Source organism: Muscardinus avellanarius (assembly GCF_963383645.1).
Source record: "Muscardinus avellanarius genome assembly, chromosome: 1".
Classification (NCBI taxonomy): domain Eukaryota; kingdom Metazoa; phylum Chordata; class Mammalia; order Rodentia; family Gliridae; genus Muscardinus; species Muscardinus avellanarius.
This window is the reverse complement of record NC_137786.1, coordinates 142019708-142043128: the sequence shown is the minus strand read 5'-3', so window position 1 is coordinate 142043128 and position 23421 is coordinate 142019708. Positions and strand designations below refer to the sequence as shown.

General features: G+C 42.8%; 3 protein-coding genes across 5 annotated transcripts in view; 1 reads left to right on the top strand and 2 right to left on the bottom strand.

Moving 5' to 3' along the window:
* The window catches only part of ALG9 (ALG9 alpha-1,2-mannosyltransferase), a gene marked incomplete at both ends in the record, with an annotated part of 94099 nt that extends 83825 nt beyond the window's left edge, over positions 1–10274 (bottom strand). For all 3 annotated transcript variants that reach the window (XM_080718070.1, XM_080718069.1, XM_080718071.1), the window contains 3 exons: positions 7638–7772; positions 8809–8947; positions 10138–10274. In XM_080718070.1, the coding sequence (XP_080574196.1) occupies positions 7638–7772; positions 8809–8947; positions 10138–10274 (411 nt within the window). The remainder of the gene's footprint in view (positions 1–7637; positions 7773–8808; positions 8948–10137) is intronic.
* Positions 10275–12148: 1874 nt separating this feature from the next.
* FDXACB1 (ferredoxin-fold anticodon binding domain containing 1) lies at positions 12149–18228 on the bottom strand (the record flags this gene model as incomplete). The annotated part of the gene is made up of 5 exons (XM_080716552.1): positions 12149–13319; positions 14478–14636; positions 14810–15013; positions 17660–17816; positions 18057–18228. The coding sequence occupies 5 exons, from the start codon at positions 18226–18228 to the stop codon at positions 12149–12151; spliced, it is 1863 nt and encodes a 620-aa protein (XP_080572678.1).
* A 420-nt stretch (positions 18229–18648) lies between these two features.
* On the top strand, positions 18649–23171 carry CFAP68 (cilia and flagella associated protein 68; the record flags this gene model as incomplete). The annotated part of the gene is made up of 4 exons (XM_080719993.1): positions 18649–18690; positions 21978–22208; positions 22668–22734; positions 22960–23171. 4 exons carry the CDS (start codon positions 18649–18651, stop codon positions 23169–23171), a joined length of 552 nt encoding a protein of 183 aa, XP_080576119.1.
* Positions 23172–23421: the final 250 nt, after the last annotated feature.

The following is a 23421-nucleotide window of genomic DNA, read 5'->3' as shown; positions in this document are numbered from 1 at the left end:
CTGTCTGCAAACCTGCCATCCTCCTGTCTCAGCCTCCCAAATGCTGGAATTACAAGCATGTGCCACCATGCCTGGCTCTTTTCTTTCTTTCTTTCTTTCTTTTTTTAAACAATGTCTTACTAAATTGCAGAGGACCTTGCTAAATTGCCCAGACTAGTAGAGAAGTCTCAGCCTCCCAAGTACTGGGATTATAACTTTGTACATCACCCCTGGTTAAAAAGCACTTTTTAGCCGGGCGTGGTGCTGCACACTTGTAATCCCCGCGCTTGGGAGGCAGAGACAGGAGGATTGCGCAGGTTCGAAGCCAGCCTCGGCTACTTAGTGAGGTGCTCAGCTACTTAGTGAGACCCTGTTTAAAAAAAAAAAATATATATATATATATATATATATATATATATATATATATATAAAATAACTCCAGTCTGAATGTCTGAATGGCAATTATCAAGAATACAAACAAGAAAAAAGGACTTCCAGGAAAATGGCGACCAAGAAAAGCGGGGCTTAAGAGCCCCGCTAACAACAAATCTCCATTACCACAAAATCAGCGCCTTTCAAAGCCAGAAAACAACATCACCAGAGAAACAAAAAAAATCACCAGGCTCCAGAGAGAAAGCGGACTGAGAACAGAGCCACAGAGGAGATCCTCAAACCCGAGGACGCAGCTTGACGCCCGAGGACGCGGCAGCAGCGCCATACTGCTGGCGGCACCAGCGAATTCACGGGACGGCCACAGCAAGCCAAGGGGAGCCGCTGCGGAACAGCCAGGCAGGATTTCTCGGCGCAGAGGGCATCTAAAGCTCCCAGTAGCTGAGCTCAGCACACGCTGCAGGGATTCAGAGTGGAAATCAAAACCAAGGAAAAAAAAAACGCCAGCCCCATAGCCGAGGGCGTAGCAGCGGCGCCATATTGCCACCGGCGGCAACAGCACCAAATTCACCGAATTCAGTACAGCTACATCTGCGTACTCAAGAACAGTGAGTCAAATTGTGGGCCACAGCGGAGAAATCCCAGTACTGTACTCACTGGGACTTGACTCAGTGGGAGAGGGGCGGTGGCAGTGATATCACACCATAGGAGAACGTGCAACCTGGCACCCCCCACAGTCTAAAGCAGCCTCTATCGACTCTCTGGGTCGGAGACTCTGTGATACAACCCAGTAAAGGAGTAGTGGGGTCTGAGATACTACTGACTCGAGATCCAGAGCACCGTAAGTGAAGTCATAGTGACCCAAGGGAAGAACCCAGAGAAGGCACAAACTTCTGAAATCATGGGAAAGAGGAATAATACTGGAGCAATGAATGCTCACAACCCCACAACATCAGAACCCAATAAAACAGAAAATCAGAGATTTCTTGAAGATCAAATCAGGAAAATAACTGTAGAAATAATAGAGGTGCTTCGAAAAGAACTCAGAGAGAGCCAAAAAGAGATAAAGGATGCAATTAATGAAGTAAAGGCCTCAATTCAAAGCACAAACAACCGATTAGAACACATGGAGAACAGAATCTCGCTCTTAGAAGATGATCAATCCAAAAATGAATGCATAGTTTCTAATCTAGGAAAAAATATCCGACAGCAGGAATCTGATATTGAAGAAATATGGGCCCATTTTAAGAGAGCTAACCTAAGAATAATTGGAATAGAGGAGGGAAAAGAAAGTGAAACCAAAGGGATCAACAATCTCTTCAAGGAAGTCATACCAGAAAATTTTCCAGACATAGAGCAAGAGGTCGATACGCAGGTCCAGGAAACGTATAGAACTCCCTTTAGACAGGATCGGAGAAGAGGATCCCCATGCCACATCATTGTCAAAATGACCAATGTGGAAGCCAAGCAGAGAATCTTAAAGGCAACAAAAACAAAGGGCCAAGTGACATTCAGAGGCAAACCAATTAGAATCACTCCAGACTTCCCAAACCAAGTTATGAGAGCCAGAAGGGCTTGGAGTAACATATTCCCAATTTTGAAAGAAAATAACTTCCAGCCAAAAATTTCCTACCCAGCAAAACTTTCTATCAAATTAGATGGAGAAATAAGAAGCTTCCATGACAAACAGAAACTGAAGGAATTTATGTCTTCAAAACCAGCACTAGAGAAAATACTCAAAGAGATTAACTATAAAGAAGAAATAGGTAACACACATCAGAACTAGAGAAACAAGATTTTCCATCCAACAGACAACTAAGATTGGTTATCTGTGGAGATTCATTACTTATGTTAGTCTTTTACCTATCTGTAAAGGGTATTGTTTGCCTTTATTGTTGTTAATTTTTAGGATTTCTAGTTGGAATATTAATATACCTTCAGATATAGCATTTGGAAATATTTTATCCCATTCTATTAGTAACTGTTAACTCTGTTTACATTGTCTTTGGATATACAATATGTTTTTTATTTTTTAGGGAGTCTGTATACTCTTCTGTTGCCTGTGCCATTGAAATCATAACCAAGAAATCACTGCCAATTTCAATGTTGTGAGGTTTTATGACCCAGATTTTCTCCTAAAAGTTTATAGTCTTAAGATTTATATTTAGGTCTTTTATCTATTTTGAGTTAATATTTGTATATGGGATTAGGTAAGGGTCCAATTTTATTCTTTTCCATGTAATTATTATTTTTCAACAATATTTAGTTAAAAGATTATTATTCCCACCACCAAATGTTTGTGGAAACCTTGTCAAAAATAACTTGACAATATATGGAAGAATTTAGCTCTAGGCTTTTATTTAACTCCAATGGTTTATATATCTGCCTTTAGAATAGTACTACACTGTTTCAATTATTGTAGCTTTATATGGTTTGAAATCAGAAAATATACATCTTCTAGCTTTGTTCTTTTTCAAGATCGTTGTGGGTACCTAGAGTCCATATTCCATATTAGGATAGATTTTTTTTCTGAAAAATAAATATATAAATATATGATAGTTTCACCTTAAAAATAGAAAAAATAGATTCTCTGGTAAGAAAGAAAGCAAAAAGAAATATTGAAATGTTATCTTTAAGTCATCAAAAGCTTGGTATCAGACAAATGAAACTGTTATGTGAGATTATCATTTTTAATTTTTGATAAATTGCTATAATACTAGATGTCAATCACTAAGCCAAGCATGGGAGGGAGGGATAGGGAGAGAATGGGGAGGGGATCGGGTGGGGGCTGACTGGGCAATGTGTGCATGTATGTCTACAAAAGTATGTATCCCATTATGATGTATGAATACAGTGTACCAATTAAAAATAAAAAAATAAATTAAAAAAAAAGAATACAAACAATAATAATGCTGGTGGCAAGGTTGTGGGAGAAACAGGAACTATTATATACTAGTAATAGGATTGCAAATTAGTATAGCCACTATGGAAGTCAGTGTGGAGGTTCCTAGAAGACTGGGTATGGAACCTCCATATGGCCCAGCTAACCACTCCTGGGCATCTTTCCAAAGAGACTGAAGTCGGTGATGCATGCATATTCATGTGTATAACAGCACAATTCACAATAGCCAAACTACAGAATCAGTCTAAGGTGACCATCAACAGATGAATGAAACCCTGTTATGAAACTAGTATATACACACAACAGAATTTTACTCAGCAATAAAGAAGAACAAAATTACGTCATTTGCAGGAAAATGGATGAAACTAGAGAATATTACTCTATAAGTGAGATTAAACAGCCTTCTCTCATTTGTGGAAGCGAAGAAACTGGGACACAAAAGAGGCTTCAAATAAATGAGGAAAGATGCCAACAGAAGAGTGGAAGGGGATTTGAAAGGAAGGGGGAAGAAGGAGACTTAATGAAAGAATCAGTTCAAACAATAAAATCTACCTCCGTGAAGCTATCGATGCCAGTTTTTATATTGCGAATGACGAGGGGGAGGGAATGCACTGGGTGAGACAAACGTGTGCTGCTTGCTTGCTTTCTATCTTTTACTTTTTCTTCTCTCTCTCTGTCTCTCCCTCTCTGTCTCTCTCTCTCTCTGTCTCTCTCTCTCTCTCTCTCTCTCTCTCTCTCTCTCTCTCTCTCTCTCTCTTTCTCTTTTTCTCCAGTACTAGGTACTAGGGATTGAACCCAGGGGCATTCTACCTGAGCTATACTCCCAGTCCTATTTTACTTTTTTGTTTTGAAACAGGGTCTCACTAAGTTGCTGAGGGCCTTTATAAGTGGATGAGGCTGTCAGGGAACCTGCGATCCTCCTGTCTCAGTCTCCCAAGTTCTGGGATTATAAGCATGTGCCACCATACCCAGTTCACATGTATGTTTCTATCATTTTGAGCTTCGATGTGATATATGGTTACATGCATCGATAAAAGTATATATTTTAAAAAATGTCTACCAGCTAGGAAAGAAAAAAAGGAAATCCAACAGAAAAATGGGCAAGGGATGTGATTAGGTAATTCAAAGAGACATCTGAATGACTAACAAATAAATGTAGAAATGCTCCACCTCACTAGTAATCTGTTACGCAATCAAAATGAGAAGCAGCTCACACACATGAGAAAGTCAGAAATATCAAGTGCTTGGGAGAAGGAGGAGGATCTTTATGTTGTATAGCTGTATGAAGAGCAATCTGGCAGGACTGAGAGTAGGTAAGCCTAGGTATCTACGTGGGGGTTCAGCTCCTCAGTGCACACTTCAGAGAAACACAAACACGGACCCAGAAGGAGACAAGGCAGAAGTGTCCTTATTTGGGGAAATAAGAAGTTGGAAAGACAGCCATTATCATCCTGTCTTCTCAACAATAATCCACTTTACTCCTTAGCATTAGGATGCTAGAGCTGAGACTCTATATGCTACAATTCCATTTGGCAGATGGCTCTCTTTTGGTTTCCACTGGCAGAACTAACAGGGATAAGGAAATTGGAAATAAGAATAAGAGAAGAGAAATCTTCCTCCCCATTTTATTTGCTATTCATATTAGTGATGTGGGAGAGTTAGTGATGTAAGAGGAAGAATTCTGTGCTGAACATGTCAAGTTTAAAGTGATAGTGGAGCCGGGCGTGGTGGTGCACGCTTGTAATCCCCGCGCTTGGGAGGCTGAGACAGGAGGATCGCACAGGTTCGAAGCCAGCCTCAGCTACTTAGTGAGGCTCTCAGCAACTTAGTGAGACCCTGTTTCCAAAAAGTATAAAATAGGCCTGGGAGTATAGCCCAGAGGTAGAAAGCCTCTGGGTTCCACCCCAGTACCACAAAAAAAAAAAAAAAAGAACTAAAGTGATAGTGGATATCCATGTTGAAATAAAAACCCTAAGCATTGCATATTGTTAGTTCTCTACTAAGTCCTTCATCCTTTATCATCTCTCTTCTGACAAATTAAAAACAAAACAGGAATGAGATTAGACAGAGAAGGGAGGGACAGCCCTCTATCATCACTTTTTACTGGTACTACTTTTTTAATCATTCTAAAATGTAAGTACAAATATGTCTCTTTTCTGTCTAAAACCTTCCAATGGATTCACAATGCACTTGGGGGGAAAACATAAACACTGTAAACCCTGAATAGATTTCACCAGGTCTTGTTTAAATCCAGCCTCATCAAATGCACTTTACCACTCTCTCCTCCAAGAATCAAACCTATTTATTTAAGAAGGCATGCTGGCCTTCCGAATCTAAGGGCCTTTAGTCTAAAAGACTGCTTGATCACTCTCAATTTTCTCCCTCATCCCATTCTTCTATTACTTAGACAATTCCTACTTCAAGGAAAACAGACTTTCCCTATCCCTCCTGCTGAGGAAATTAAAAATCTGGACACAATTTTTATTGTTGTTGTTGTAATAGTGACTGAACCCAGAGAATTCTATCTCCAAGCTACACTCTCACACCTTTTTATTTTTTGTTTCAAAAGAGGGTCTTGCTAGGCTATGGAGAGTCTTACTAAATTGCTGAGGCTAGACTCTAACCTGTGATCCTCCTGTCATAGCCTCCAAAGTACTGGAATTACAGGCATGTGCTACTATGCCCTGCTCTGAACACAGTATTTTTAAATACATGTAAAAAGATTCTGAAAGGCAGAGGAACAATAGAGAGGTAAATTCTATGGCTTTTCTTTTTGCCTTGTATATTCCAGACAGGAAGCTCAGGAAGTTGGCAAAGCCCGGGCATGTTGGCACACACTTGTAATCCCAGTACTTGGGAGACTGAGAAATGTGGATTGCAAGTTTGCAGCCAGCCTCAACTATTTAGTGACGCCCTCTGCAACTTAATGAGACCCTGTTTCAAAAATAAAGAATAAAGTCAGGCATGGTGACACATGCTTGTAATCCCCACACTTGGGAGGCAGAGACAGGAGGATCACGCAGGTTCGAAGCCAGCCTCAGCAGGCTTAAGAGACCCTTTTTCCAAATAAAATATAAAAAATAGGTCTGGGAGTGTAGCCTGGAGGTAGAAGTCCCATGGGTTCCAACCCCAGTACCACCAAAAAAATAAAATAATAATAATAACAATAATAAATAAAGAATAAAAAATAGAGCTGGATATGTACATTGAAGGTAGAATGCATCTGGGTTCAATACCCAGTTCTTCAAAAGAAGAAGAAGAAGAAGAAGAAGAAGAAGAAGAAGAAGAAGAAGAAGGAAGAGGAGGAGGAGGAGGAGGAGGAGGAGGAGGAGGAGGAGGAGGACGACGACGACGAGGAGGAGGAGGACGACGACGAGGAGGAGGACGACGACGACGAGGAGGAGGAGGAGGAGGACGAGGAGGAGGAGGACGAGGAGGAGGACGAGGAGGAGGAGGACGAGGAGGAGAAGGAGGAGGACGACGACGAGGACGACGATGACGGAGAAGAAAAAGGAGAAAGGAAGGAAGAAGAAAAGGAAGAAGAAAGAAGGAAGAAATAAAGAAGTTGGCAACCAAGAATGCTAATGGGTATAAACAAAAATATCCCAACCAAGGCTGTCACTCTAGCCTCAAACCTCGAATGGAAAGGATAGAGGAAAAGAATCAGGGAAGATAGACTGGAAGATAGAGAATGGAAATTACTCAGTATGAACAGAGGAAAAATGGACTGAAAAATGAACAGAACCTCAGGGACCTGTGGGACTAATAAAAAACCTAACATCCATGTCACTGGAGTCCAGAAGAAGAAGAGAAACAGGACCAGGCTAAAAAGGTACTCAAAAATAGCTGCAATGTCCCCAAATCTGGCCAAAGACTTAAGCCTAAAGATTCAAGAAACTGAGCAAACTCCAAACAAAATAAACTTAAAAAAAAAAATCTATAGCCAGTTGTGGTGGTGTATGCCTGTAATCCAGTACTTAGAAAGCTTAGACACGAGGATCATAGGTTTGTAGCCAGCCTCAGCAACTTAGTGAGACTCTGTTTCAAAATAAAAAATAAAATAGGGCTGGGGATATAATGCTTCTGGGTTCAATTCCCAGTAACACACACACACACACACACACACACACACACACACACACACACACAAGTCCCCTTCTAACTGGTGGTACAGGCCTATAGTTCCAACTATTAGGGAGACCGAGGCATTTGAGACCAGCCTGGGCAACATACTGAGACCCCCATCTCAGATCCTTCTCTCTCAGCTACCAATCAATTACCAATCTATTTTGTCCGCTTCTCAAAACTGTTACAGAAATTCACCTCTCGATCAGTTGTGATTGCTTCTGGCTTGGCCCGCCCTTACCTTATTAGTTTGCAGAATTCTTGCATGAAATGCAGCTGGCCAGGCATGAAGCAACAGGTAAGCATAGGAGCGAATGGCATATACTGGAGAATACTCCCAAGTCTGAAACCCCTTCCCATAGATGAGGTAGTGTGTCTGAAAGTAAAACAGACAGATTTGGGGTTATATTAGGCAAAAATCACTCTTACAAGGATATAGATCAAGTTTCTAGGTAGCAATATCAAAAAGACAAAGGTACACACAAAAAGCTGAAATTCTCAACATTTGCAACTAATGCCTAAGAAAAGAATTTAAGTCACCCAATATTTAAAATATTAAGGTATTATAATTCTATGACACTGTTTGGACAACACTGAAAACTTAAATATTGACCTCTACCTTTTTTAGTTTTTAGTCAAAATAGAAAAACTTAAAAGTCTTATATTTCCCTTCAACTACCCACACTAGGCATTCTTTCTCCATTTTTTGATGCAAAATGAGAACAGAAAATCTTACTTCTAAATTCTTTATAATAGGAAGTCAACAGATAATAAATGTACAAATCATGGAACAGCATTATAAGCGTACTACTGAGAATCATTATTTTGGTAACAACAGAATAATTTTTAAAAAAGGGGTTGCCTTTGGGCAGTGGGGTTTATATATAAGAAGTAGAACAGGGACATGCTTTTCCTTCAAGATTTGTAGTAATTCTTCACTTTAAAAACTACGTGTAAGCCGGGCATGGTGGCGCACGCTTGTAATTCCCGCTCTTGGGAGGCTGAGACAGGAGGATCGCGCAGGTTTGAAAACAGCCTCAGCTGGCTTAAAAGACCCTGTTTCCAAATAAAAAATATAAAATAGGTCTGGGAGTATATCCCAGAGGTAAAAGGCCCCTGGGTTCCATCCCCAGTACCACCAAAAAACAAAACAAAACAAAAAAACTACATGTAAGTATCATTTTAATTTAAAAAACCATTCAACCATCTTGTACTCCATTAAGAAGTATGACTACAATGTACTGATAAAAATTTCCAAAAAAAATTAAAAGGCACTCAAAAGTAATTACAAATCGCACCTTGAGTAAACCAGTTAAATTTCCTACAACCTACAAATTCTTTGGATCTTGATTGGTAATAAGTCCCAACCAGCAAAATCAAGAACAAAAATTTAAAATACAGAGGTTACCTACTGGTTCCCAGTAGTTGAATGTCTCATCACAGTCAGAGATGTTGCTCAGAAGAGCAGCACATAACCTTGCTGAGAGCAGGCACTTGAAAGCAGTAGATCCTTCAGGTGCCCAGACTTGACCAGCTTTGTTTCCAGAATACCTGCTCAGAAGTAAACACAAAACAAAACAGGATGTGTCCGTTAAGGCCTGCTAACTAGAAGACGAAAACTAGACTGAGCACCAGGCATGGTGGCACAAGCCTGTAATGGCAGTCCTTGGATGGCAGGTTTGAGGATAGTCTAGCAATGTGGTGAGATTCTGAGCAAATCAGTGGGATCCTGTTTCAAAACAAAAAGAAAACAAAAAGGGCTGGGGGTGTAGCTTGGAAGTAGAATACCTCTGTAACACACACACACACATCCTAGACAGAACACCAGACATGGTGGGGCACACCTGTAATCCCAGTTCTTGGGAAACAGAGAGGAGGATCACAGGTTTGAGGACAGCCGCAGCAAGTAGTGAGACTCTCATCAACCTAGGAAGACACAAAATAAGAATAAAATAGGGCTGGAGTGTAGCTCAGAGGTAGAATGTCCCTGGGTTCAATCCTCAGTACCACACTAAAACCTGCCATCCTCCTGTCTCAACCTCCCAAGGGCTGCAATTACAGGCTTGTGCCACCATGCCTGATACTCTGTCTAGTTTTAGTCTTCTAATTAGCAGGGGGGGGAAACGTGTTGTTCTTTCTGAGTAGAATGAATAACGAATTAAGACTTTAATCGCTCCTTCCGTTTCCTGCTTTTACGATATAAGTTCATTCAAACACTTTAGCTTGTTGCATCTACAACACTGCTTACAGTCTCAAGCCAGCCATCACTCACTTGAAGGCCTCAAGGCTCTTACTCTTCTTTTTCTTAACAAAGCCGTTACTTTCCATGGCTTCATTCATTTCCCTCTATGTTCAAATGAACAGAGGCCTAGCATGTGCAAGGTGCATAACCTCCTCCAAGCACCGTTAATGCAGTCCTGGCCTGCAGTCTTTCTCCAGGCTGGGGGAGGCGGCTGCACGGGCTGGGGGCCCCACAGAGGTGTACACGGGGGCCTCGGGTGGGGGGCATAAAAGAAGCTGAGATCAACAGCCGGCAAAGGACTGCTCTGCCAGTGCCAACGCCTCCCATCTGCCGGCTCCAACCGCGGGCCGCCTGCCCACCCTGGGCCCGGCCGGGAGCATCACGGACCCGCTCCCGCGGCTGCTGAGGACGGACCCGGGGCGCGGGTCCAGCGAGCGGGGAGGCGGCGCCGAGCCCCCAGACCCCCGGCAAGCGGTGACCCCGCCCCCCGCACACCTACTCGGCCCGGGGCTCCGCGCCGCCCGCCTCGCGGCCGCCCGGCAGCTCCCGCAGCTTGTCCGAGGCCGGGGCCGCGTCCCCGCCGCTGCCCCCGCCGCCGCCTCCTTTCAGGCGCTGCCGAGCCCCTCGGCTCGCCATGGCAGGCGTGGAAAAGAAGGTCGAATTTGGCACCCTACGAAGCCGGCCAGCGCGCAGACAGCGCTTGGCTGGCGACGGTGTCCGCCGAGGGACAAAAGACCTAGACATGCGCAGAGGAGACCTAAGCAAAGCGTTGCCAGCCAACGGGGCAAGTCCCCAGGAAGCGAAGAAACGGAACCTTTTCTCATTGCTGCTCTCCCTTTCTACCCTTAACTCTGGGCATTCCCTTCTCCTCTAACTTTCCCTTCGCTTTTCAGCATTCTCCACTCCCCTACAAAACTGTCTTTCAGCTCCCCTGTTTAAATGAACGTGCAAATAGAAAGTGATCAACTCCACAAAAGCGAGGTGTTGCAAGGACATTAAGTAGCATAGCACAGGTGCCTACCAAAGCCGGGGTCCCTAAAAGGTCACTTATTTTATTTTACTTATTCGCTTATGTCATTGTGGTACTGAAGATTGAACCTGGCACCCCAAGGCTCCCCCCCCCTTTTTTTTGTACTGGGAATGAAACCCAGGGGCCTTCTACTTTATACTACCATGAACCGCAATCCTCCCGAATATGCTGGGATTACAAGTGTGCTCCCCGACACCTGGCTTTTTTTTTTTTTTTAAACAGGGTCTCACTAAGTTGCCAAGGGCCATGCTAAATTGCTGAGGCTGGCCTCAAACCTGTAATCCTGTCTCAGCCTCATAGATTCCGGGATTACAGGTATTTGTCACCACTCTGGCTTCTGAAATGTCATTTTAATGCCTTTCCCTCCCAGTATTTTAGTTAAAGTGATGGAGTAGTATCTAATGACTGCTGTAGAGAGACAAAACAGTAATGCTGGAATATGGACTGCAAAGGAAAGTAAAAGGCTAATGAAACTGTGCCACAAACTCAACCAACATTAGTCACTGTCATTGCTACTACGCATTGTGAAAGTCATCTTACGTATTGTAGCCTTTTAAAGTTTTATCCTCACAGCCACCTTTTTATTTCTTTTCCTTCCGTACTGAGTATAGAACCCAGAGGCATTCTACCTTTGAGCTATACCCCCAGCCCTATTTTCTTCTTATTTTGAAACAGGGTCTCACTAAGTTACAGAAAGCTGAAGTAGCCGAGGCTGTCTGCGAACCACAATCCTCCCATCTCAGCCTCCCAAGTACTGGGATTACAAGTGTGTGCCACCTTTAGCATATAGTTACTATACCTGTGACTCTCAGTGATCATTTGTCCAATTCTGACACTACCCACTCCCCTAACCATAGAGGTCTGTCCCACCCTGTGCAGCTCTGTACCAATAACTGAAACAAACTTACGGAGGAAGTGCCGAACTTCACAGGCTCCCAAAAGATTATGATCCATCCCAAAACTTCTCAAGTATGTATATACATATTTATTATATATATGATAATAATACCAATTATGGAGCACTTACAACTTACCAAGCTAGCAGACACTGGTTTTTCTACCTCCAAAAAAATAATGATGGAATTTATCAAGAACACTAGTGGGATGATAATATAATTAAGTGAAGAACTGACAATATGGATCACAAATTTATAAATATATTCATAAGACATCCAAGTTCTATCACCTATTCAGCAATACAAAATCTAAAGTACAAGATGGTGTTTTAATTTGTCTTACTCACTAATCAGAACAAAAATACTGCACAACTCCAAGGTCACTGATCATATTATAGTCTTTAAATTTGAATGATAGAGTCACAGATTATCTTTAGGGTAAACCAACAATGCTATGGTCACAAAGAAAAAGATTTTACATTTTAAAAAAAGCATCCTAAAAAGACTATTACTTATAAAGATTACAAATTGTTCTCATTCATCCAGTCAATGAAGAATCATACTATAGAAATGAATTTACTTAACTATCGAGGTATAACATGTAGTCGTTGTTGAATCTCTTCCCTAAACTGAGACTGCATTGATGCTACCTGCTGCCGGGTGAGGGCCTTATCACAGGTCTGGTAGGTCAGTCGGTAACAGAGACTGACCTGTTCAGTTGTTGGATGCTGAAAACGACCAAGGAATTGTATGGATGTAACAGTGTCCTGGGATACTGCTCGGGCCACAGTGTGAAACTCCAGTTCATCAAATCCTTTCTTCTCATCTAACCAAAAACTAATATCATGCACATAGCATGGAGAATACAGGGAATAGCTTTTAAAGGGTTCTATTTTTCCAGGGAGAAAACTTTTTAGGAAACGGTTATCAAAAGTCCACAACATTCTCCAATCAGAGATACTCCAGACAAGCATGGCTAATAAGTCCAAGTTAATAGATACAAACACAAAACATCGGTCTTTATGTATAACACTGACAGCAGACGTGGAGACAGATCCAATAATCAGATTCTTGGCACAAGCTGGAGCAAAATTATGAGACTTCACATGAATCATATAATCTTTTCCATTTGGTTGAAGAACAAATTCCACTGAACTGCTCAGCTTAAAGCCCTCCAGCAATGTCTGGGTCAGAAGGCCATCTAAAATGTCCTTTAGGTGATCTAGCAGTAATGAAAGATAGTCATCCCTCAGATTTTTATTAAATCCAAGAATTAATAAAGTCTCGTGAAATGCTGGCATTGTGAAAGGCAAAATGTGGCACTTCCGAAAGACAGGTCCACTGAGGACATGCAGAGAACCAAGGAGGAAGTCTGGTGCTTGGATGACAGCTTGAGCATGAACTAGAAGAGAAGATCTGAGCCAGACCTCGGCCTGTCCACAAATTCCTTCATGGGCTTCTTCCTTACCATCTCCTCTGGGACTCTTGGGAAGGCTAGGTTCTGAAATTGACACCAGAAAGTCTTGTGCTGGTTCACCAGTCAAGGACTCAGAATTTGACTTATCTTCATGGAGACTAATGCAAAAGTCAGAGAGAATGTGACAGTTCAAGTCAGGGAGAACACTGGTGCCCTCCTGTGAGAGTAAAGGGAAGGAGCACTTCAGCCTTTTTAGAGGAAAAGCTGTGCCCAATTCAGCAATGAGTTTTTCATTTATGGTTTTGACAGGATGACATGAAGATGCTTCCAGGAAACCCCTATTTAAACACAAAAAAACCCTTTCTCATTTAAAATGATATAATACAGCTAAAATTGAAAACACAAACAGCTATATACAAAAGAATTATCCTTAAGTTTATCCTGAAAAAAAACAAATCATCTGCCTTAAAGAGATACCAGGAACATTTGTGGGGGGGGGAGGGGAGGGGGTAACTGTCTATTGAACCCATGGTGCTTCATGAATGCTAGACAAATGCTCTACCACTGATCTACACCCCTAACCTGGAAGAGATTAGGTATATTTCAGAACTTTGGAAGCAACCACCCCCTCAATGATGCCAAACTGACAAGTGTTCACAGCATATATATTTTTTTTTCGCCCCCCCCCCAGTACTGGGGATGGAACCCAGGGGCATTCTACCTCCAAGCTATACCCCCAGCCCTATTTTTTATCCTTTATTCTGAAACAGGGTCTCACTGAGTTACAAAGGGCCTCACTAAGTAGCTGAGGCTGTCCGTGAACAGTGATCCTCCTGTATCAGCCTCCCATAACATATTTTTAATAGATAGTATATAAACCATTAGGTAAGCCAGGCATGGTGGAGCACACTTGTAATCCCAGCACTGGGGGGGCTGAGGATTGGAGGATCACGGTTCGCAAACAGCCTCATCTACTTAGTGAGGCTCTCTGCAACTTAGTGAGACCCTGTTTCAAAATAAAGAATAAAAAATAGGGCAGGGGATGTAGCTCGGAGGTCAAATGCCTTTGGGTCCCATCTCCAGACCCGCAATAAATAGATAAATAAATAAATAAACAAACAAACAAACAAACCATTAGGTATGTCAAAACCCCACCAGTACATAAACTGTTATGTACCGTCAATTGAAAATATGGGTGCCAGTCAGGCATGGTGGCGCACGCCTGTAATCCCAGCATTCGGGAGGCTGAGACCAGAGGATCGCGGGTGCGTGGACAGCCTCAGCTACTTAGTGAGGCCCTCCGCAACTTAGTGAAACTGTTTCAAAATATAGAATAAAAAATAGGACAGAGGGTGTAGCTCAGTGATTGAATGCCCCTGGGTTCCATCCCAGACCCGCAAAAAAAAAAAAAAAAAAAAAAAAGAAAATATGGTTGCCATTAAGACAACAGGATACAACCAGAGATGGAAGTGATCTCTAGCAAAACAATAGGTTACCTGTTCAACTTTCCTGCAAGTGCTTCTGGTTCTGAAAAGGAAAACCACTGTTCTCCCAATTTGATTCTGAAGATTCTTGGTTTCAAGCCTTCAAAGGGTAAGCTCCGTGTGAAAATATGGTTCAAAGCACCTTCTATATGAAAGGATTTATCTTGACTCCTGGCCGAAAAAACACCAGTATGAAGTCTGTCGTTATTAAAGAAAGTGTTTCTATTATTTCTAGAGAATGATTCAGGAAATTGGTGGGGGAAAAAATCTGCCTAAAATTTTTATTTTTTATCATTAGTGAGAGAGATGAAAAGAAGAAGGCAGAGGCTTATGTTATTACTTACCTATATCCAGTGCACTTGTACCCCAGCATGGTCTCACAGTCGAAGGGATGCACATCACTTAAAATGAGCCCCCCCAGAGCTGCCATGGCAACTACTTGCCAACTGTTGTGCCATTCCCTCTGGGGCTTATCAGCAGGAGTTCCACCTTGTCCTCTGCACAATGCCACATGGACTTCTCCTTCCTCTGTGAGAACATCTGCGCAGCTAATAGAAAAACAAATAGGAATTTATCAGACATTACCATAAGAGGTTTATACACATGGTTTAGCTGTGAAATTGTTGAAATCCAATCGTGCTTGCAAAGGTGTGTGTGTGTGTGTGTGTGCGTGTGTGTAGCACTGGAGATTGAACCAGGGGCATTCTACTACTGAGATACACCTGCATCCCTTTTTATTTTGAAATAGAGTCTCGAGAAGTTGCTGACACTGGCTTCAAACCTACAATCATCCTGCCTCAGCCTCCCAAGTACTGGGTCTACAGGTGTGCTTCACTGCACCAGGAAACACTTGGAAAGGTCTATTAAACCTCAATCATGCTAAGAAAGTTGTCCTAAGCCCCCTTACAACATTCATCATCTGCTTCCGATTTGTGTCATTTATCTGTCTCAAAAAGTCAATGTCTACAATGTTTCTATACACAATTCACTATTCATGCTGTTTCTCCCCATTTAGAAAGTTGTTTTCATTGCCTTCTGCCTATGAAAATTCTATACTTCAAATACTAGCTTAAAACATTGCCTGGCAAAAGGTTTCTTGACAAGTATGACCCAATGAAGACCTTTAATAGTATTATATATTTCAGTATAATAATGTAAAACACTATCTTAAATTCCCAGTAGTTGTATGAGGCAGTTTTAGTTAGCATCCCATCTCCAGATGAGGAAAAAGAAGCACCTAAGGATAAATTTTCCTAAAGTTATAAATATTAAGTGGGGGGCCATATTTAGTTTCAGAAAGCCATGTTCAGTGGTACATGCCTATAATTTTAGCATGTACTTGGGTAGCTGAGGCCAGGAGAATAACAAGTTCAAGGCCAGCCTCAACAACTTAGCAAGATCCTATTTCAAAATTAAAAATAAAAAGGGCTGGGGAGCAAACCCTGGATCAATCCCCAGTGAGAGAGAGAGAGAGAGGAGAGAGGGAGAGAGGGAGAGAGAGAGAGAGAGAGAGAGAGAGAGAGAGAGAGAGAGAGAGAGGCGCCACGAGCACGAGGGCAGGCAAAGAAATTGAATACATGTTGTTTGGCTAACTAAATTCAAGCTCTTAGCCATCAGATTGTACTGGCTATTATTTTGCATTACTAAAAGATCTACTTTTAGTAGATCTTTAGTAATCCACCAGGGTCATAGTACAAGCCTGTAATCCTAGTACTTGGAAGACTGAGACAGGATGATGGCAAGTTTGAAGCCAGCCTCAGCAATTTAGCAAGACCCTGTTTCAAAATAAAAACTACATGACAGGCATGGTGGTGCACACTGGTAATTCCAGTACTTGGGAGACTGAGGAAGGAGGATGGCAGGTTTACAGCCTGCCTCAGCTTCTTAGTGAGGCCCTTTACAACTTAGGAAGACCCTGCTTCAAAATAAAGAATAAAAACTAGGGGTGGGGTATAGCTTGGAGGTAGAATGCCCCTAGGTTCAATCCCCAGTACTGCAAAAACAAACAAACAAACAAACAAACAAAGCCAGTCGTGGTGTTGCATGCTTGTAATTCCAGTACTTGGAAGGTTGAAACAGGAGGATCCCAGGTTCAAGGACAGCCTCTGCAAGTGTGAGGTTTTCATCAACCCAGGGAGAATATGTTTCAAAATAAAAATAAAACTGGATTATGGATTGGAGGTAGAATGCTGATGAGTTCAATCCCCAGTACCTTAGTAAATAAGTAACATAAAATAGGGCTGGGGGTGTGGCTTGACGGTAGAATACTCCTGGCTTCAATCCCTAGTACCACACAAAAAATAAAAGTTAAAAAAAATCCTCTTTTAAGCCCGGCAAACGCTGGTAATCCCCTAGCTTTGGAGGCGGAGACAGGAGGATCCCGCAGGTTAGAAGCCAGCCACCCTGGTTTAAGAGACCCTGTTTCCAAATAAAATTTTTAAAAAGTATAAAATAGGTCTGGGAGTGTAGCCCGGAGGTAGAAGGATTTCCAGGAACCCCAGTATCACCAAAACAAACAAACAAACAAACAAAATCCTCTTTTAGCCAGGCGTGGTGGCGCATGCTTGCAATCCCAGCATTTGGGAGGCTGAGACAGTAGGATCATGGTTTGTGGACAGACTCAGTTACTTAGTGAGGTCCTTTGCAACTCAGTGAGACACTGTTTCAAAATAAAGAATAAAAAATAGGGCTGGAGGTGTAGCTTGGAGGAAGAATGCCCCTGGGTTCCATTCCCTGTACCACAAAAAAATAAATCCTCTTTTTATGCTCCCAAGAGCACACTATTTCTACTTTTTTTTTTTTTTTTTTTTTTTGCGGGTCTGGGGATGGAACCCAGGGGTATTCGACCTCCGAGCTACACCCCCAGCCCTATTTTTATTCTTTATTTTGAAACCGGGTCTCACTAAGTTGCAGAAGGCAGGCCTCACTAAGCAGCTGAGGCTGTCCGCGAACCGCGATCCTCCAGTCTCAGCCTCCCGAATGCTGGGATTACAAGCGTGAGCCACCACGCCCGACTTCTACTTTTATTTAGCATTTAAGTTTATATTCTGCCTTCACAACTGGGCTGTGGGCTTTATAGTCTTCCCAAACATATAACCACACCTTATCTCCCCAGCTAAAATGTTTCAGTGTGGTAACTACGTTATGTACATCCTAGACATTTTACTTTTTAGGGCTCGCTCTACTCTCCTCACCTCTGAAAAAATTTGGCAAGTAGTTCCCTATTCTTAGCTACTCCAGCTTTGCGTCCACAGTGCGGAAAGTTAAAATAAATTCGATCGAACTCCCTGCCGAGTGTTTCGCAGGCATTTGCCAGTTGGGTGCAGTCCACTCCGAAATGTACCTCGGCACCTGGCAAAGATAGTTTGGTGGCGCGAAATACAGACAAGAAGATGTCTCAAGATCTGGAAAGAGATGGGGGAGACCCTCCCGGGCCCCCAGCAAAGCAGGCCTGACGTAGGCACGCAGCGGGGTGGCCGGGACGCTCCCAGGACGCGCCCGGGCACCCACCACGTGACCACGCCCCGCTCCCCGCCCCTCCCCCAGGAGGCGCGACGGCTGGGCGGGGCTTCCAGGGGCCCCGCCCGCTACCTCGCTCGCGCAGGCGCCGCAGGTTCTCCCGGGCCACCGGGTCCCGGACCAACTCCGCCGGATGCTGGAGGCAGGTGGCGGTTAGACTAGCGCCGCGTTCAAGGGTCTCGCTTAGAGCGGCCGCGAAAGAGAAATTCCCCTCTCCAACCAACAGGAGGCGCCGAGGGGCCATGGCCTTCACTGGCTCCCCGCTCACATTCTTCTCGGCGCCCCTTGCGTCACTTCCGTCTCAAGTTCGGCCCGCCCCTTCTTCCCGTCACTTGTTGATGACGCACCCACAGCGCCCTGTTGTCTTGGTGAACTGGTGCGGCGACTCCTAGGGAAGACTCTAACCATGCATTGCCAATGCGAGATACTACGCGCTGGACCCCTCACCTCCCACCTCTCGGGAAGATCAAAGTGCCTTTTAGTCCTTGGACGGCCTGAGAGACTTCGTCACACCTGCATGAGGTCACAAGCAGTCACTATCGCAGAAGGGTGACACGAGTTCTGAGTGAAAAAAGCGAGGTGGGGCTGAAGCCCAGGAGAGGTCGGGCTTCGTCCTGCAGGTTCCTGACGCTGAGGATTTTGTACCTGTCTTCAATCCGTCAGAATGGCTGCCTCTCACTGTCTTTGCAGCTCAAAAATTCTCCAGGTGCTTCTATGCCCTACTTTATATTCACTCAAGAAATACTGGGTGCCCATTATGTGCCAGGCCACTGTGAGGACGGCTAGCTAGATATGTGTGTGAACAAGAAGTGGCCCGACTACAGTCTGGTGGGGCGTGCACACAGCAAAAGGGGTCCGTGCTATGAACGGAGTAATACGGGGTGCTATGGAAACACCCAGGAGAGAAACTTACCAAGTTTGGGGACCAAATGTAGATTATCCGAAATGAACTTGAGTTGAAACCTAAAGAGAAAGGGGAGAGTAGCTCTTATTTGGATCAAAAAAATGAAAAGCTAGAAGGAACAATATATGCAAAGCCTGATGAGGAAACAGAGGAGAGTTTCGCTGAAACACAGTTGGAGGGAAAGTGGGTAACAGACTGACTGAAGACTTAGGTAGGGGCCAGGTCATATGGAGTGTTTGTGTGTGAGCCATTTTAACAGCCTGAACCTTATTCTGAAAACAGAAAAGCACTGGAAGATTTTATATAGGAAGATGACACGATTAGACTTTATTTTTTTTTTAATTCTGTTTTTCTATGAACGGTTTGGAGAGAAGCAAGGTGAATGGCAAGGAAATCAGATAGGAAAAATGGAGACAGGCTGACAGTGATCTGAATTGGAACTTTAGCAAAGATGGCGAGTAGTGGACTGATTAAAAAATCAACAAATCGCTGGGCATGGTGGTACACACTTGTAATCTCAGTACTTGGGAGGCTGAGACAGAAGGATCACAAGTTCTTGGCCAGCCTCAGCTATTTAGTGAGGCCTTCTGCAATTTAGTGAGGCCCTGTTTCAAAATAATAAGGAATATAGGTCTGGGGTGTAGCTCAGAGGAAGAATGCCCCTGGGTTCAATCTCCGGTAACACACACACACACACACACACACACACACACACACACACAATCAGGCACGGTGGCCCACACCTGTAATCCCAGTACTTGGGAGGTTGAAACAGAAGGATCACCGTTTCAAGCCCAGCCTCATCAATCTGGCAAGACTTCAGCAACCTAGTGAGACCTTCTTTCAAATAAAAATAAAAATTTAATAAAAGGGCTGGGGGTGTAGCTCAGAGGTAGAATATCCTTGGGATCAACCCCCAGTACCACAAAGAAAGAAAAAAACTCATAAACTGGGCATGAAGGCGCACTTCTGTAATCCCAGTACTTGGGTGGCTGAGACAGGATCACAGATTCAAGGCCAACACAGTAACTTAATGGGACCCTGTTTCAAAATAAAAAAATAAAAAGGGCTGGGGTGGAGGTTGGAGATAGTACACCTCTATTACCACAAAATAAAATAAAAAGACTTAAGTAAATGGATAAATGCTAAAAGAGAACTCAGTTAAAGATAAACCCAAGCTTCTGGCTTGGACAACTTGGATGGTTATGTCCCTGGGAAGAGCATTACCTACATCTCCAGTCTGAGCATCTGGCCAGCAGGGGCCAGTTACTTTAGTCACCATGCTGTTTGGTGACATCAGCACATGCATCTATCTTCACAAAGGCACATGGTGTGAAGGCAGCTATCTGAGATGCCATCCCACAGTGCTAGTACTGGCTTTGTCTCTGCCTGTGAAAAGGCAGGTGGGTTGTGATTCCCAAACCATGGCCATGTGGCTTTGGTGACTTGGGTGGTCTACATTCTTTCTTTGCTTGGAGAACTGGGAAGACCAGGTGTGGTGACATCTTTAGTGAACATGGAACCATCACGCAAGGATTTCGGTTACTCCTCTATGATGTCTTCAAACAAGTCATTCTGCTGTACATCTAGTTATTCTTCTTCAGGGAAGGTATCACTTTGCTCCTAATCTAGGTGGCCAGATTTGTATTTTGGACAAAAGGGGAAAAAGGTCACCTGTTGTTTCCTTATAAAAAAATTCAATTAAGATATTGATAATCTGGAATATGTAAAGCACAATTGATTGGGAGGTTAGGCAGAGGGATAAGGTACAATAATGAAAAAACACAGATCTGTCCTCAAGGGCACTGTGGTTCAATAGGGGAGATAACCTTATGTGCTTGAAGAACTCTAATATGTGATAGAAAAAATACAATGAAAGGAAAAACTCTAATATGTGATAGATAAAAAATACAATGAAAGATGTGAAGATAAAATTCTGTGCAAAATAAAAGGAGGGAGAAGCCAGCATGGTGGCACATGCCTGTAATCCCAGCACGTGGGAGGCTGAAAGATGAAAAGTTTGAGGCCAGCCTCAGCAACTGCAAAAGCCCATTTAAAAAATATATGTGTGTGTGTATATATATATATATATATATATATATATATTTATGGCTGAGGGTGTTTGTAGCTCAATGGTAGAATGCCATTACTGGGTTCCATCCCTAGTAATACACACCCACATGCACAAACATACACACACACACACACACACACACACACACACACAGTTAAATCAGGGAAGACATTATTTGAGCTGAACTGAGAAGGAAGGAAATTATCATCAATTGATCATTTACTGTATTATCTGGTCATTTAACTCTCATTTTCCATTATCTTGGTTTGCAGCAATACCCTTCATCCCTCAACTTCTACATTACCTAAACATTTAGCTAGTTCTCCATAGAGTGTTAGGGATACTGAAAAGTTTTCTGACTTTTCAGGGGGGTGGCATTTTTAGTCTTCTACTATTGCTGATTGAGAAGAGAGGTCAATGGGTTCATGGACCTGCAGAGAGATAAACAGAACATCAATTCAGTTTGGAGGAAAGCTTAAAGCATTAGTAAGTTGTACTTATGTTATACCTTACCATATAAAGCAGAGGGTAGAAAGGGATGCTTTCTCTGCTGCTTTTTTTATTTATTTTGCGGTACTGGAGATTGAACCCAAGAGTATCCTACCTCTAAGCTCCTTCCCAAGCCCTATTTTTTATTCTGTATTTTTTTTTTTTGGTGGTACTGGGGTTCCTGGAAGCCCTCCTTCCTCTGGGCTACACTCCCAGACCTATTTTATATTTTTGAAACAGGGTCTCTTAAGCCAGCGCGGCTGGCTCCGAACCAGCGCGATCCTCCTGTCTCCGCCTCCCAAGCGCAGGGATTACAAGCGTGCGCCACCACGCCCGGCTTATTCTGTATTTTTAAACAGGGTCTCACTAAGTTGCAGAAGGCCTTACTAAATAGCTGAGGCTGTCTAGGAACCTGTGGTTTTTTTGTCTCAGTGCCTCCCAAGTTCTGAGATTACAAGCGTGCACCACCACACCCATCTGCTTTCTGGTTTGTGCAATAGCTTTTCTATTCTTGCCTTTTTTTCAGAGACAGAACCTTATCTGTTTTCTCACAAACCCTCACTGTGGCAGCCTCCTTAATGCAGATGGCCATGGTGAAGTGTGGACCGATTGGAATGATATGTCCAAGTTTTTCCAGTATGGATGGAGATGTACTACTAATGAAAATTCCTATTCGAATCGTACCCTGATGGGCAACTGGAACCAGGAAAGATATGACCTAAAGCATATTGTGCAGCCCAAACCCTTGCCTTCCCAGGTAATCTGACTTTCTCTTCTTTGCTTCTACTAACAGAATAAATGCCAAGGACCATTTGAGAGGCATGATATAACTTCCCAGGCTTCAATTTAGTGAAGCAAGTGTAGGAGGGGAACATTCTTCAGCTGGACCACATATCCATTACTATCAAGTTGAATATCATCTGTGAGGTATCAAAAGAATGAGTAGTACACTTTTTAATCCTGCTTTTGTTTGGATTTCATGTTAGTCTACACTTGTCCTTTCCTGTGTCATTTATCTGACTCTTGCCTTAAATTTCTCCCAAACAAACATACATACAAATGATGTTAAAGTTAGTTGGGTATACACTAACAACAAATAGACATCTAAGCTATTTCAACCAGGGTAGGGCTCATTAGAATTCATGTCATACTGTCTTTTATTTCCTGATATTATCTAGAGACTCCTAGATTCTTAATCTATTCATTTTTTTTCCAGTTTGGACACTACTTTGAAACAACATATGATACAAGCTACAACTGCAAAGTACCACTTTCAACCCATAGTAGGTGGTCTAGTCTTTTTAATACTATATTCTCAGAACCTAACCTTCTGACACAGAAGGAACTCAAAAGCAAACTGAATGCGTAAATAAGTGAATGAATAGTGAGCAATTTATCTCTTTTCTCAATTTTGACAGAACTTAATGTCTGTTCCCTCAGAAATGAGCAAGATCTGTTACTAAAACTCTTTGTTGTTGACTTTTTCCATTTGTCTTTCCTCCCCTCAGGATTTAAGCGAGAGCCACATTGGTTCCCAGGACATCAACCTGAACTGGATCCTCCTCGATACAAATGCACGGAAAAGTCAACATATATGAATAGCTATTCCAAGCCTCAAACTGGGCATTACTCTATGTGTGTATGGGACCCTAATAACAACCAACTTCAGGGGCCAGGATTCCAAGAACAAGAAGCTTCATTTTTCCAGAGTACATTGTAGGAGGGAGCACATTCTAAGCACTAAAAAATTAGCTTGCCCTAACAAGTTAATTGTTTAAATAAAGCACGAGACACAGACAATGTTCTCCTTTTTTGTTTTAATCAAGATTTAACTGGCAGTGCAGCCAGCCTCAGCTACTTAGTGAAGCCCTCTGAAACTTAGTAGTGAGAGCCTGTTTCAAAATAAAGAATAAAAAAAAAATCAGGCTAGGGGAAGGGCTTGGAGGTAGAATGCCCCTGGGTTCCATTCC